General features: G+C 31.4%; 1 protein-coding gene, 1 long non-coding RNA gene and 1 pseudogene across 3 annotated transcripts; 2 read left to right on the top strand and 1 right to left on the bottom strand.

Moving 5' to 3' along the window:
• LOC107465787 (actin-related protein 6-like) overlaps window positions 1-4,471 on the top strand; it is a 7,846-nt pseudogene extending 3,375 nt beyond the window's left edge.
• Window positions 4,472-5,555: 1,084 nt separating this feature from the next.
• Window positions 5,556-7,841, top strand: LOC107465790 (uncharacterized). 2 transcript variants are annotated; one of them, XR_001587500.3, is made up of 3 exons: window positions 5,581-5,933; window positions 6,145-6,225; window positions 7,709-7,841. It is a non-coding gene; the product is annotated as an uncharacterized LOC107465790 (long non-coding RNA). The 2 variants fall into 2 exon arrangements; XR_001587498.3 differs by lacking the exon at window positions 7,709-7,841 and having other exon boundaries at window positions 5,556-5,933; window positions 6,145-6,407.
• On the bottom strand, window positions 7,356-13,959 carry LOC107465789 (GRF1-interacting factor 1-like). The gene is made up of 4 exons (XM_016084765.3): window positions 13,863-13,959; window positions 12,447-12,523; window positions 8,921-9,011; window positions 7,356-8,024 (listed from the first exon to the last, which is right to left on the bottom strand). The coding sequence occupies exons 1-4, from the start codon at window positions 13,932-13,934 to the stop codon at window positions 7,689-7,691; spliced, it is 576 nt and encodes a 191-aa protein (XP_015940251.1). The 5' UTR covers window positions 13,935-13,959; the 3' UTR covers window positions 7,356-7,688.
• Between the last annotated feature and the right edge of the window lie 6 nt (window positions 13,960-13,965).

Raw genomic sequence — 13,965 nt, 5'->3', positions numbered from 1 at the left:
AGAGTAACACCCATTGTGGAAAAGATAGTTGAATTGCGTCTCAGGTGATTTGGACATTTGAGAAGAAGACCGATAGAACATCCAGTCAGGAGGGTGGATGAGATGGAAGATGGACAAAGAGCGAAAGGCAGAGGAAGACCTAAGAAGACCATCCATGAGGTGGTCAAACGAGATCTACATGTAAACGGTCTCTCTGTAGACATGATACATGACAGAGCACAATGGCGTCGTTTGATTCATGTAGCCGACCTCACTTAGTGGGATAAGGCTTTGTTGTTGTTTTTGTTGTTTGCTAATTGTTCTTGTGTTGCTGTTCTATTGTTCTTCTGTTACTTTTAATTTTTTTTTTGTTTTTGTTGTGATTTTCTGTTCTTGATTTAAGCTGTGATGAAGGTTCTTTGGTTTTGGTATTCTTCACTTTCCTGTAAGCTTAGCTTTTAATTTTTTGAGCATACACGGATCAAATCATTGTTTTCAGCAATGGTGATTTTTAGAACTTTTTTTTTGGGTTGCTTTGTTTTAAATGTTCCTATTGTTGTTGTGTTTTTGCTGTGATTTAAATGTTCTTTTGATTTTTTTTTTTCGAATGCCCAGTCAGTACTTGGTTGATTGGTTTTGCTCACTGAATGTATTTGATGATAAATTTTAAATTGATAACTCTATTACTGCTTTACTGTCTGTTTCTGTAGTTAAATTTTATTAAAGTGTCTTGAATTTGCACTGCCTATGTTATTGATTCACTGTTCCTTCATTGCTTTTTTTTGTTGTTAATCTTTGTGATGAGGTTTGTTAAAATTGGGTTGAAAACTACTAATCTTTCTTCATTTTTCACTGTTCTAACTTCTGTTCTTATTAAAAGATTTGCAATTGGTGATCTTTTGATTTATTATACGCTTCATGTTTTCATTGTTCTGTTCTTATGAAGAAAAAATTTGCAATTAGTGATTGTATGATTCATGTTTTGATTGTTTTGTTATATAAACAAAATTCTGTTTTCATTGTTTGGTTGCACTGTCCCTGTTCTTGATCTCTGCCGACTTGCTACCCCTCCTCCGTGTTGGATTCTTTTTGTTTCAGGCTTTGTTGTGTTTTTGTTTCAGCCTCTGTTGTGTTGCGTGTTTGTTTCCGGCTCTGTTGTTTGTTTATTGTGCAACACTATCATTTTTTGTTTTACTTTTTGACTTAGCTATATTAAGACAATATTCTCTATCTTTAACTTGTGCATTGTAATTCAATCAAGCTATTTTTAACGGAATATAATTATGTTAATTGTCAACAAATTTGCAGCAAGTTATTGCATATTTTGATGATTAATTACATTTAGTTGGTGATATTTTACGTAGGGTTTTAAATTTGAAAGATATTTAGGATGTTTATTTATAATTATTTATTATTTTATTATGGAACGGTTTTTCTGGTTGAACCACAGTTAGACCGATTGGACTAGTAAATCAATAAATTAGTGACTAAAACGGTTTGATGACCGGTCCGGTTCTTAGAACCTTGGAGACATCGCACCAAGAAGCTTGCTTCCATGGCTGCCACTACCTGACCTTGGTAGTACCTTCTGGAATCAGACATGATGCGATTGAGCTGGTCCGAATAGCGGAATAGGTCTCTCCACTGGCATCTCCTTAGCAAGAAGCTCCACCGCTGAACTACTTATGAAGTATGAACTGAACATGTGAACCTTGAACGATGCTGTACCGAAGCACAATCATGAGAAAAGGACACACAAGTTGGCACTGCACGTGACTTCACCATAACCACCACCATGTCCTCCACCAACGTTGTTGTTCTATACAACGGCGGCGGCCTCATCAAAGCCGGCTTCGGCGTTGAACACGACCCCGCCGTCATTCTCCCTAACTGCCTCTACCGCTCCCCCTCCTCCAAAAAATGGCTTCACCCACACCCTCTTCACACCACAACTACTTCCACCGATTCCACTGCCGCCGAGCTGGACTTCACCTCCGCCGCCGTCCGGCGCCCCTTGGACCGCGGATACCTAATAAACTCCGATCTGCAACGAGAAATCTGGTCGCACCTCTTCTCGTCAATCCTGCGCATAAACCCAACTCAGTCCTCCCTTCTCATCACTGAACCCTTGTTCACTCTTCCCTCCATTCAGCGCTCACTGGACGAGCTCATTTTCGAATATTTCAATTTTAGGGCACTGTACGTGGCCGATTCCCCCTCGCTGGTGCACCTGTACAAAGCAAGCCGCAGGCCCAACGGGCTTGTGTCTCGGGCCCAGTGCAGCCTCGTTGTTGATTGCGGGTTCTCTTTCACTCATGCTTTGCCTGTGTTTCAGAATTTCACGCTGAATTATGGTGTTAAGAGAATCGATTTGGGTGGGAAGGCGCTTACTAATTACCTGAAGGAGCTTGTTTCGTTTCGGTCTGTTAATGTGATGGAGGAGACCTTCCTCATTGACGATGTCAAAGAGAAGCTCTGTTTCGTCTCCTTTGATGTGCCGCGCGATCTCCGCCTTGCCAGGTACCCGAAATGCTTTGTTTTCTTTAGCATTTAGCATGCATTAGTGCAAAGGGGTGTGTGTTTGGAATCAACTTGTTGAATCTTCATGACATTGTATTAATATTTTTCTAAATGAACTGCTGGTAGAGGTAGCCACAATTTCATGTGCTTGACTAGTCAATTGCTGGTAATGGGGTCTGGATACTAATAGTATGGTGAAAAAAATTTAGATATTTGAATTCAATATGTGGTTTGTAATGAGTATGAAAATAGATTGAATCACTATGTTGCGTTGAATCCATCAAGAATTGAAATCCTTGAATACTTGATTTGCAAATCATACCCAGATGAGTCTAGTTTGATATTGGGTTGTTTGAAGGAATTGAATCCGTGTGGTGTTTCTCTATGATATTATTTAGTTTCAAGTAAAAAGGTAAATCAGTTTTAGGATGGATTCAATTTAGTTACCACTTACCAAATAGGTGGTAAGGTTTAGTATTCATAACAATCCTTTTGCCTAGATGCTTTTATGTGGTGCATTTTTCTTTTTTTCTGTCTTCACTTTTTTTTTTTCTAAATAGGGAAAGTGGAAAAGAAAATCTCTTCAGGGGCACATATGTGATTCCCGATGGTATCACATACACCAAGGGTTTTGTTAAGCATCCAGAGCGAATACACAACTATCTTGCCTTGAAGGATTGCACTTGTGGCTTTCCTCCTCTTCCAGAGGAAACAAAGGGGAATATGAACCGCTTGGAAATTGCTTAGATGCCTCAAGACCGAAACAGAATTGATCTATCGAAAAATGTATTTGTAGGCGCGTTTCTTTTAGTACGAGACGTTTATTTCAGTTGTTTGATTTTCCTGCTTTCATTTTATTATTTGTAGGAATTTGACTTGACAAATGAACGGTTTCTTGTCCCTGAGATGATCTTCCAACCTGCCAATTTGGGTTTGTATTCATACACAACACTCCTTGTTTGAGTATTGAGTTTATCAAGTTAATCTAAATGAGGATAGTCCGGTTCCTAGAAATATAGTTTAGATACCAATGACAAAAACAAAGAATGATATTAGTCTACTTGGGTCTTTGCTTCTTATTATCATCCTGTGTTCTCTGAAAATACTAATAAAAACAGTTTTGCAGGTATGAATGAAGCTGGGCTAGCAGAATGTATTGTTCGAGCTGTCAATTCGTGCCATCCACATCTCCACCCTGTACTCTATGAAAGGTTTTTAATTCAAACCATTTACTCTGATGGTTCTGTTTATGGTTGGTTATTTACATGTTGATTCTCTGTTTCATCTTGCAATCTATCTATGCGATTTTCCTTTTGGCAGCATAATTTTAACGGGCGGAAGCACACTGTTTCCTCAGTTTTCTGAGAGATTGTAAGTTCTTTGTCTTATCCACTATACCTTGTTCCATGATAACATAATTTTTGTGCACTTTGCTTCCCCGTGTTTAAATTATCGACAATCGACGATGTAGAGAGAAGGAGCTCCGACCACTAGTTCCCGATGACTATCATGTGAAGATAACTACTCAAGAAGAGTAAAACCCGTTCCCTAATTAGTTTTGTTTCATTGATGTTGGGAGAAGTGAAGTTTCCATAAACTAACTCGTTTTTGTGTTGTAGTCCCATACTAGGTGTTTGGCGTGGAGGATCTCTGTTGGCGTCAAGTCCAGATTTTGAAGCAATGTGTGTAACTAAGTCTGAGTATGAGGAGCTTGGTTCTGTTAGATGTCGCAAGAGATTCTTTCATTAACTTCTGCATGCCATAAACTCTATTGCTCCAATCTTGTACTAACCCATATTTTCACTATTTATTAGAGTTCAATCTACTAGACGGATTGTGGAGGTGTATGTATCTTTTATTGCAAAACTTGCACTTAACATGCAGCATGCTTAGGTAGTTAGGTATGTACAGCTTTTTAAGTTTATAACCACTTGGAAAGGAATCAGTAATAATAGCATTGAGATTCCAAAGCAATTTTTTTGGGGTCAGAAGATTTCAAATTTTCGTGTATTACAAATCGTTCCACATTGTTGCTTTTTTTTTTTTATTCCTCATTGAGGATTCGAACTTGGATGCAGCTCCCAATGAGGTAGGTGATGCTACCATTAATCCAAGGCCTCGGCTGCGTCAAATCCACATTAGACTAGACATTTTTGTATCGAATTGGGAGCCACCGGAATATTTGTAAAAAAAGTAGATTAATTTGCGAAAAAAATAGATTAAAAATAAGATTCTTGCTAGAGAGTCAATAAAATATTTGTACAATGTGTATAATGGGTTATATGAGTTATAAAATAAACATTACTCATAATATCCAGAATAACCATCCGAGTACTAGAGATAATAAACATTGCATGTCATAAAACTATTCATTTCAAAAGCTTAAACTAATTTTGGGATTCACCAAGGATTGAACTCTTGACTTTTCGAATCTAGAGCTCTAATACCATGTCATGATACCACTCATTCTAAAAGTTTACGCTAATGGAAAAAGGTACCACTAATGGTTATATCTCTAATACTGAATCGGACATCTCTAAACCTCCATTGTACACATTGTACAAATATTTTATTAGCCCCTTATACTTCCTCTAAAAATAATTCTAAAAGACTAAACTTTTTTAAGTTAATCTTTTTTTGTTTAATCTAAGTACTACTTTTTTAAAAAAATTTTGCTGAATACTTATTTTTTTTTTTTGTAAGAATTTGACTGAATACTACTTATCCCAAAAACTAAACCAAATACTATTGAAGTGTTAATTTTTCATTTTCCTTTGGCAAAGAATTGTCGATTTTTCTTCCAATTGAAATTTACCCATTATATGTTGGGTCAAAAAAAGCACAAACAAAATCTGACCTAAGATTAATAGATTACATTTAGCCAAGGTTCTAAAAATCGAACCGATTTAATTACTAGTTTAATAATTTATTAGTTCAATCTGTTTAATTGTGGTTCAACCGAAAAAACTGTTTTATTCTAACCATTAATTAACACCAGCAAGGTTTATAACAACAAAGTACATTTATAATTTATCAATGTTCTAAAAATCGAATCAGACCACCAAACTGGCCGGGACTGATCGGTCAAACCTAACCGTGAACCGGCGGGTTTATGAAATTTTACCAAAACGCCGCCATTTGGCTTTTCCATTTAACCCAGCAACCCTAACTCAAGTAACCCGCTAACCGTTGCTCCACACAAGACACAACGGCGCAGCACTCCCTCTCCCTCCCTCACCCTCGAACTAGTCCTTCCTCTCACCGTCGGCGAGCTGTCTCTGTCACTTCCGTCCAGCCGCTGGACTGCTCCTACCACCGTCGCAAGTTGGAGCCTCGAAGATTACAATTGCGATCATGCAGCGTCGCCAGACTCACCTCATGTCTCCGTTGCGCACCTCTGTTCCACCGTCGCCAGCATCAGCTCGGTTGCACCGGTCAGTTTTGTTCACCGATTCTCCCTCTGTTTTATACTTTTATGCTTCTAGCTTTAGGTTTTTCTTAATTGTTGAATAATTAATTAATTACTGTTAAAAAATCTGTAAAGTTGTTATGGATTGAATAATTGTTAATTAATTGTTGAATTTTGCTGTTGTTATTGGTTGAATTTCGCTGCTGTTATTGGCTGAACTTTGTTGTGGGTTGCAGTGAAGCACAGTCGCCGGGATCGCCTCCTACCTCCGTCGCGAACTCTGTTCCACCGTCGCCGACGCCATCTCTGTTCCACTGGTCAGCGCTACTTCTCCTGGATCTGCTTTGCTCTATTCTGTTCTGTTCTATACTTCTAGCTTCTACGTATTTTTTATTTTTTTTAATAACAATAATTGTTGAATAAGTATTGTTAGATAATCTGTGAGGGTTGAATAATTATTATTAATCTATGAATAATTGCTATTGTTACTGCCTGATTACTTAAGCCACTTGGGCAAATCTATTAGTTTATGCTATTACCACATATTCACACTGTATTCCCTCCCAGATCAGAAGCTCACCAATTTTTTTATGCCTTCGGTGATGAATTGCTTCTTTAGTTTTATGTTATCTTCTACATGCCCGAGGCCTAGCTAGTCAAATGTTTGTGCAATATGACATTGTTTTCAATACCAATAACATTTAAATAACTCTATGTAGGTAGATATTTTAAGTAATCATGTGTATTATACTATTTGTTGTTAACCATTCCATTATCAATTTATTATTCAGATCAGACTCTTATGCATAAAGATAGAGATATAAATCATAAATGTACTTTATTGTTATAAACATTGCTGTTGTTAATTAATTGTTAGAATAAAACGATTTTTTCGATTGAACCACAGTCAAATCGATTGAGCTAATAAACCATTAAATTAGTAGCTAGAATGATTTGATGATGGGTTTGGTTTTCAGAACCCTGGTGTGATGTAAAAATTAAATAAATAAATCATTCAAAAAATAATAAAAAAATAAAAAATAAAAATAAAAATTTTCAAATTCTCATGCATTTTTTTGAAAATTCATTTTGAGACCCAATTATACTAGTACTTGATTTAAATGGTTAGAAAGAGATATATGTTGATCAAAATTTTAAATAATTACTAATTAAGCTTTATATAGCATACCTAGAAAGTACTCCTTTTAGTTATGCATAGAATCTGATTTTGCTTCTTAATTGATGATGTAACTTTTTATTTTTTGTTATTCTTAACTCAATCTCTATAAAAAAATTTATAAAAAAAATAAAATAATAAAATGAAGGATATATGTGCAAAATGATAAAAGAAAATGTACGTATTTCTACCAAAATAATTACCAACAAAAATTATAATAAAAATCTACCAGAGAACTTTCCTATTTAAAACTGAACACTAAACACACAATAAATTACAAGATATTTAAACAGGCACTTAATTTACACAAGAAGAAAAACATGCACATTGCTACTATTATTAGTACTACTCTAAAAATAAACATTCAAGGCAATGAATTGTTGTTTATAAAGCAAAACAATTCATTCAATTCATTGCCTAATTCTCCCCAACCCAAAATGTGCTAACACACCATATATATAATTACCCAACCAATAATAATTTGTCACACATTACATTAGTTTATGCAGATACCGAATTCTAATTACTTGAACAACAAGCTTCACGACTTATTAATAATGAAATTACCACATTAATAAGCTAATTACTGATTTATAGCGTTAATTAGTTTCCATCATCACCAGAATTCCCCTCAGCTGAAGAACTCCCAATGCCAACAAGGAGTCCCCTACCGCCGCCCACCAAGCCTTCGCCAGTCGAACCACGTCCAAAATCCGGGAGCCCTCCGGAAGCCATGGAAGCTTCGGGGCTTTGCAACATGTGAAGAGCTGGACTTGCAGTTGAGGAAGAGGTCACACCAAGTTGTTGTTGTTGTTGAAGCAGTGAGAAAGGTTGTTGTGCATACAAGAGTGAGGATCTTGCAGCCATTAATTGTTGTTGTTGTTGTTGTTGAGCTTGCATGTAGTGTGATCCCTGCTGCATAATCCCGCTAGAGGGGTACTGCAACAGTTTGATCCAACATGGTTAATTAGCATGTGTTTTGTTTTTGTAGAATTGATTCTAATTATAGAATAGTTTAATTATTTTGTTAGTTTTTATAGTTGTACCAAATTTAAAATTAAGTTTTTATATTTTTTTTAATTAAATCTCCAGACTGTTTTTAATTTTATAATTAAATTTGTATTAAAAATATTAAAATTAACAAAATATTCCTTATAAAAAATATATAGTTAAAGATCTAATGAAATTTTTAATTATAAAAATTTTTAATTTATTTTATATTGTCAATGACCTAATTATAAAATTCAATTAAAAAAGATAAATATAAAAACTTAATAATAAATTTAATAAAATTATAAAAAACAACAAATAATTAAACCTAATTGAACATATACAACAAGATAATAAGTAAAAAATTAGCATAATTATTTATTACAGTCAGGGGCATATTAAAAGAGGGAGAAAAGTATTGGCCTTGGACCCCTAAAATTTTGAAGGATATTTTTTATGATGCCTAAATTTCTCCTTATATACGAGATAGGTATTTAAAAACTTAAAAAATCTAATATAATCTAATGGTTTTAATTGTAATTAGTTTTAACTATTTGATGGGTTTAAATTTCAATAGTATTTTTTACTAAAATATATTTATATGTGATTTTTTTTCTGATATATTGATAAATTTTTTTCTGAAAAAAATAACTCTATAACCACATTTCAATCTGCACATTTAACAAGTTTAAGCGGATCGATTAATAACCTATTCTTAAAAATTAGAAGATAAAAGGGTAAAATGAAATTAATAACCCTTCCAAAAAGTGCAATTAAAGTTACTAAATTGATCAACAACCAGGAAAACTAAAAAAAAAAATTAATAAAGAAAAAGGGGGATGTACCTGATGAGCCGGCATGGCAGGAGGTTGTTGGGGTTGAGAATCAGCAATTGCAGCTAGGTACATAAGATTTCTCTGAAGCCTAGATTGATTCCTGAAAATTGAAAAAAAATGTCAATATGATGATAAACTTTTTATTGTATAGTACCACAGGAATGAGGAACAGAAAAGGAACCAGCATCTGACATTACTACACAACTAGGAGACCTCAATATGTATGTGTTAGGGAAACATCATTATTGCATGCAAATATGCAATAATGCTTCATGTTTTCTATCTCTGGCCAAACAAGCTTTCTTTTTTTTTTTGGTTACAAGATCTAAAATTTTGATATTTCTTAGAAGATATCCTCTGCCATTTCTATCTTCTTTTTTCCCATACATTTTAAAGAATTGCTCTTTTTATTTCATTCTTCGTTAAGATATAGAACTTAGTTAATTCTAAATGGTGTGTTCTACTCAATAGTGATGAAAAAAATGAGTCAGCTAATTTGATATATATATATATATAAAACAAAATTCATTATGCATTGCCAAAAAGAGGGTTGTCATTGTGTTTAACAAGTAAATTATAGTAGCTATATATTTAAAAAAAGAAACAAATTTTCCACCAAGTCATCATGCTTTTCAACTTTTTTTTCTTAGGAAAAAAATAATAATTAAAAAATTGCGGTGTTTTAGGTAGGAAATGAATCTTCTCAATGTTTTTTAATAATTGAGAGAGTAAAGTGTATTTTTTTACCATTAATTTTATAAGTGAGATAAAAAATAAATATAAAAAAAATAATAAAAAATTAAAAATCACACTTTACACTTTCAATTTTTTTAACAATCGAGATGATTCGTTCCTTTTTAGGTATATTACTTTATATAGAAAAACTGCAAAACCTTGGATGGAAACTCCAAAGTTGATTTAAATATCTGATTAGACAAAATGACTTTGAGGTAACTACTTAGCTCATGGTAATTTAATAAAAGCATCGATCAATGGTAGGAAAAACCTGTCACACGCTTTAATGTAATAATAAATAATAAATAATCATATGGCAATAATACGATAAACTATTAAAATAATATCTAATAATTTATGTTATTAATAAAAATAATTTTAAAAAATACAAATAATAAATAAATTCTAACAAATTTAAAATCATAACAAAAATTAAAATAATATCTTTTATAAATAACAAATAAATTTTATATTTGACAAATAGTACATTTGATCCAAATTATTGTGAAAAAATTTGGATAAGCATTTTACAAAAAAAAAATGCAAAAAACTAGAGAAAAGTTTCATCACTAGACTTTTCTCTATTCTTTTTTTTTTTTAAAATTGGTCATTTGCAATACCAATTCATGTAAATTAAAATTACCAAGTTATAAGAATAAAAGTATAATTTTCATCATGTTTGAAAACAAAATATTAAAATTATTTTTGTTACGTTTTAATATTTTGAGAATTTATTTATCATTAATATCTTTTAAAATTAATTTTGTTAGCAATATAAACTTTGTAATATAATTTTAGAAGAAATTTTTTACTTATATAAAATAAAAAGATTCAAAATTATTAAAATATCCTAAATCAGTTTCTACTACGTACGTAAATATTCTTTTTTATTATTACATAAATCGTCCCAAATTTTGTGATTTAGGTTAACTAGTTAAATATTGCGGGACAATTTATGCTTAAACTTAGTAATCCAAAAGCATGTAAATCATTTTAGAATATTGTGTTTTCGTAAATGACTATAAATCGTCTTAGAATAGAGAGAGTAACATGTAAAAGTTAGAAACATCAAACTCTGAGGTGTTTTATGCCTTGCTCTAATCCTCAACAACTTAGAACGATTTATGCCTTATCAAGGCCTTGAGATAATTTATGTGTATGTTACAAATCTGAAGACTTTAAGGACAATTTATGAAGATAGATAATAAGTCTATAAATAAACGAGTGTAATGTATACTAAAATAAATGTGAAGTGGAAATTTTAAGAGATATAATTTAAATTAAAAACTAATTTAAAATGATAGATACTAACTTCTTTTGTTATTTTAAATTATGCTATACTTTATTATTTTAGTACTCACTAGGTACATTTTAAAAGTTTGCTAATTTATTATTTTATTTATTATTATCACTTATCCACATTTTACTTTAAATAGTCTCATGTTGTTGAGTAAGGTATACATTGTCTCAACGTTCTATGTTTTTAACTTTTACACATTACTCTTTTTATTTTGAAATGATTTATAGTCATTTACGAAAACACAATAGTTAGGACGATTTATATATTTTTAAATTACCAAATTTAAGTATAAATTGTCTCAACATGCAATATTTTACTAATTAATCTAAACCATAAAGTCAGGGACGATTTATATAATAATTAAAAAAGATATTTATGAAGTAAATACTGATTTAGGAAATTCTGATAATTTTAAATTTTTTTATTTTATATAAATAAAAAAACTTTTTAGAGGTTTATTCTAATATTATATATTATTTACACATTTTTATATTTTTGAGTTACAGTATTTTATAATCTGACAAATTAAAAATAATTTGAATTAGAATTAAGAATTTGTCATTGATGATTAATAAATTATATATTTTTAATATAAATTTAAATTTTTAACAGTTATTTCAGCAGATAAATGACTTAAATACTGTACAAGTAAAAGTTGGTTTAAAAAGCTTATTACCATACAGTAAACAAACTTATTGGCCTGCAGGTGAAACAGTGGATCTAGATGCTAAAACAGAAATCGAAAATTTATTATCAAGATTGATGCACAAATATTTGTAGGTTTCTATTATCTATGCTTTCATCAGGACAATAATAAATCAACCACAGTGTTATTATTTCTCACTCATCATGTCATACAATAAAGTTCATATGATGACAAAATACTGAAATAGGTGGTACAATAACTTTAAATTACTTTTTACTCCACCGCTGAGTAAATGCTTCAATATTACTTACATGTCTGGTTGGCAATAAGGACATTCACCATTATATTGTGTCTGAATATTTTCATGTGCTACTGGCATATTATATACCGGTAAAAAAAAAATCCTATATTTTAACTTTTTAATAAAGATAAGTACATCTTTATATGGAATTATTACAGAAGAGTATAGAGAACAATGATATTATTTAAATTTGTGTTTATATATATTATTCACAAAGGAACATGAGAAACTTATTTAAAAATATGTCTACTATATGTTTAATAAATACCTAACAATAAGATTAGAATTTAACTTGAGTGTATTGATAATATAAATTAATTAACTAAATGTATTCATTTTGAGATAGCTTTTTTAATAATACGTGAAAAGAATTATTTATGTGTTGTTAACAGGACAATATTGTCATATTTAAATATTTAATTACGCTTATCCGTAAAACTCGAATAGTTGACAGAAAAATAAATTTGTAAAGTTTTTTATTATGCTAAAAAAATACTTTTCTATATAAGACGTGAGAAACCCAATGAAAGTATTCAAAGAGAGTAATTCTTACTCGGCGCATTCGCTCAGCTTCCCAGAATTCTGGCTTTCAACAATCTTCAGAATCAAGGACTTGTTCTCATCTAGATACTGCATTAGTTAAGAGGGGAGGGGGGAATGGTTATCGAGAAGAAGTCAATAATGATAACGATTTCATAATAATAGAGCAGGGAAAATAATAACATATAAAAATTCTTTTTAAGAGATGGGTTGTATGCACACTCTTATACTATATTTTTTTTAATATATAAAAGTGAATATAATAAATATAAAAATTAAAAATATGGGTACTTTTTCCACCAAAGAAGAAGAAAAAGGTTAGACGTACATTAAAGTATATTACAAGGCGGTGTGTAAATATTATTTTTCTGATGTCTTAACTTCAAATAAGATTTAATGAAATTGTGGCATGCAATACGATGACATCTTAGGTGAGGTATAGTATTGAAACCTAAGTTCAACTTAATCTATTAATGACGATTTTGTTTTTTTAAACAAATTTTTAATTACCAACTAATTTATGTATTTTTTAATGGGTAATACAAGTACTAAAATCAACCATCAGTATAAAATACATGTGAGAATATAAATATACATTAAAAATAAATTAAATTATATATATTTATATATAAATACATTAGTAGTTGATTTTAGTAACTGATTTTAGTGTACAAATAATATATTCAAATAAAATCATAACTGTACAATGATATAACAAAAGTAATGTCAAAACCGGCAGATGAAAATATGTCAAAGCACATGATTAATTACATCAAAAAAGCACCAACAATTAAAAAAAATGTTATTTGTACCATTCTTGGTGTTAATAAAAAAAAATACCAAATGTTGATGACAACCATCATTATTAACATTTGTTAAACTTAACAGTATTAAGGTGCAAACTTCTTTACCATGACAAATGCGAAGCAATAAGAAAAATATAAAGTTACATGTTGTCAACGGGTATAACCTTTGTTTGATATATTATAGTTACATAAATTCACCAATTAAGTAATGTATTGTGTACTAATTTGTGCGTACCACATATTAATTCAAATAAAAATATTTTGCATATAACAATCGTATTGCATTCTTTAAAGCGGAGGTGAAAAAGTATTCAAGGATATCTGGCAATGCAATGCAGTAACCGGAAAGTGACGAGAAGGAATAATAAGCAGAAACATAAAGAAGAGAAAACATTAAAGCACCACAAAAATGGTACTATATGCTAAAAAGGTAGCATGTATATATATGATGGGAAAAAAAAAGGAAGAAAAACTATTGCTGTTGGCATGAGACGATGATGATGCTGTGTGTTGTCCTTTGTCTACAATCCGTATTGTAGATATTTTATTCAAATTAAATAAAAAGTAAATAAATGAGGTGGTTGTTCCGGTGAAGGGTTGATTTGGTGCATAGCCATGTATACCTGTTGAATGTGATCGGTGGTGACGTTGTTGGGGTAGTAGGGAGGCATCATGGGCTGCATCTGCATCTGCATCAGGTGCTGTTGCTGCGACTGCTGCTGCATA

Source organism: Arachis duranensis, chromosome 9 (assembly GCF_000817695.3).
Source record: "Arachis duranensis cultivar V14167 chromosome 9, aradu.V14167.gnm2.J7QH, whole genome shotgun sequence".
NCBI classification, from domain to species: Eukaryota; Viridiplantae; Streptophyta; class Magnoliopsida; order Fabales; family Fabaceae; genus Arachis; species Arachis duranensis.
This window is presented reverse-complemented; position numbering and strand designations above follow the sequence as displayed.

What these genes read in the sequence shown, in the direction of transcription:
- LOC107465789 (XM_016084765.3), bottom strand. Translation starts at nt 13,934, where the DNA reads ATGCAGATGCAGATGCAGCCCATGATGCCTCCCTACTACCCCAACAAC. An exon ending in CCACCGATCACATTCAACAG is followed by an intron (nt 12,524 to 13,862) that starts GTATACATGGCT and finishes TAACTAATGCAG; the next exon opens with TATCTAGATGAGAACAAGTC. An exon ending in AAGCTGAGCGAATGCGCCGA is followed by an intron (nt 9,012 to 12,446) that starts GTAAGAATTACT and finishes TTCAATTTTCAG; the next exon opens with GAATCAATCTAGGCTTCAGA.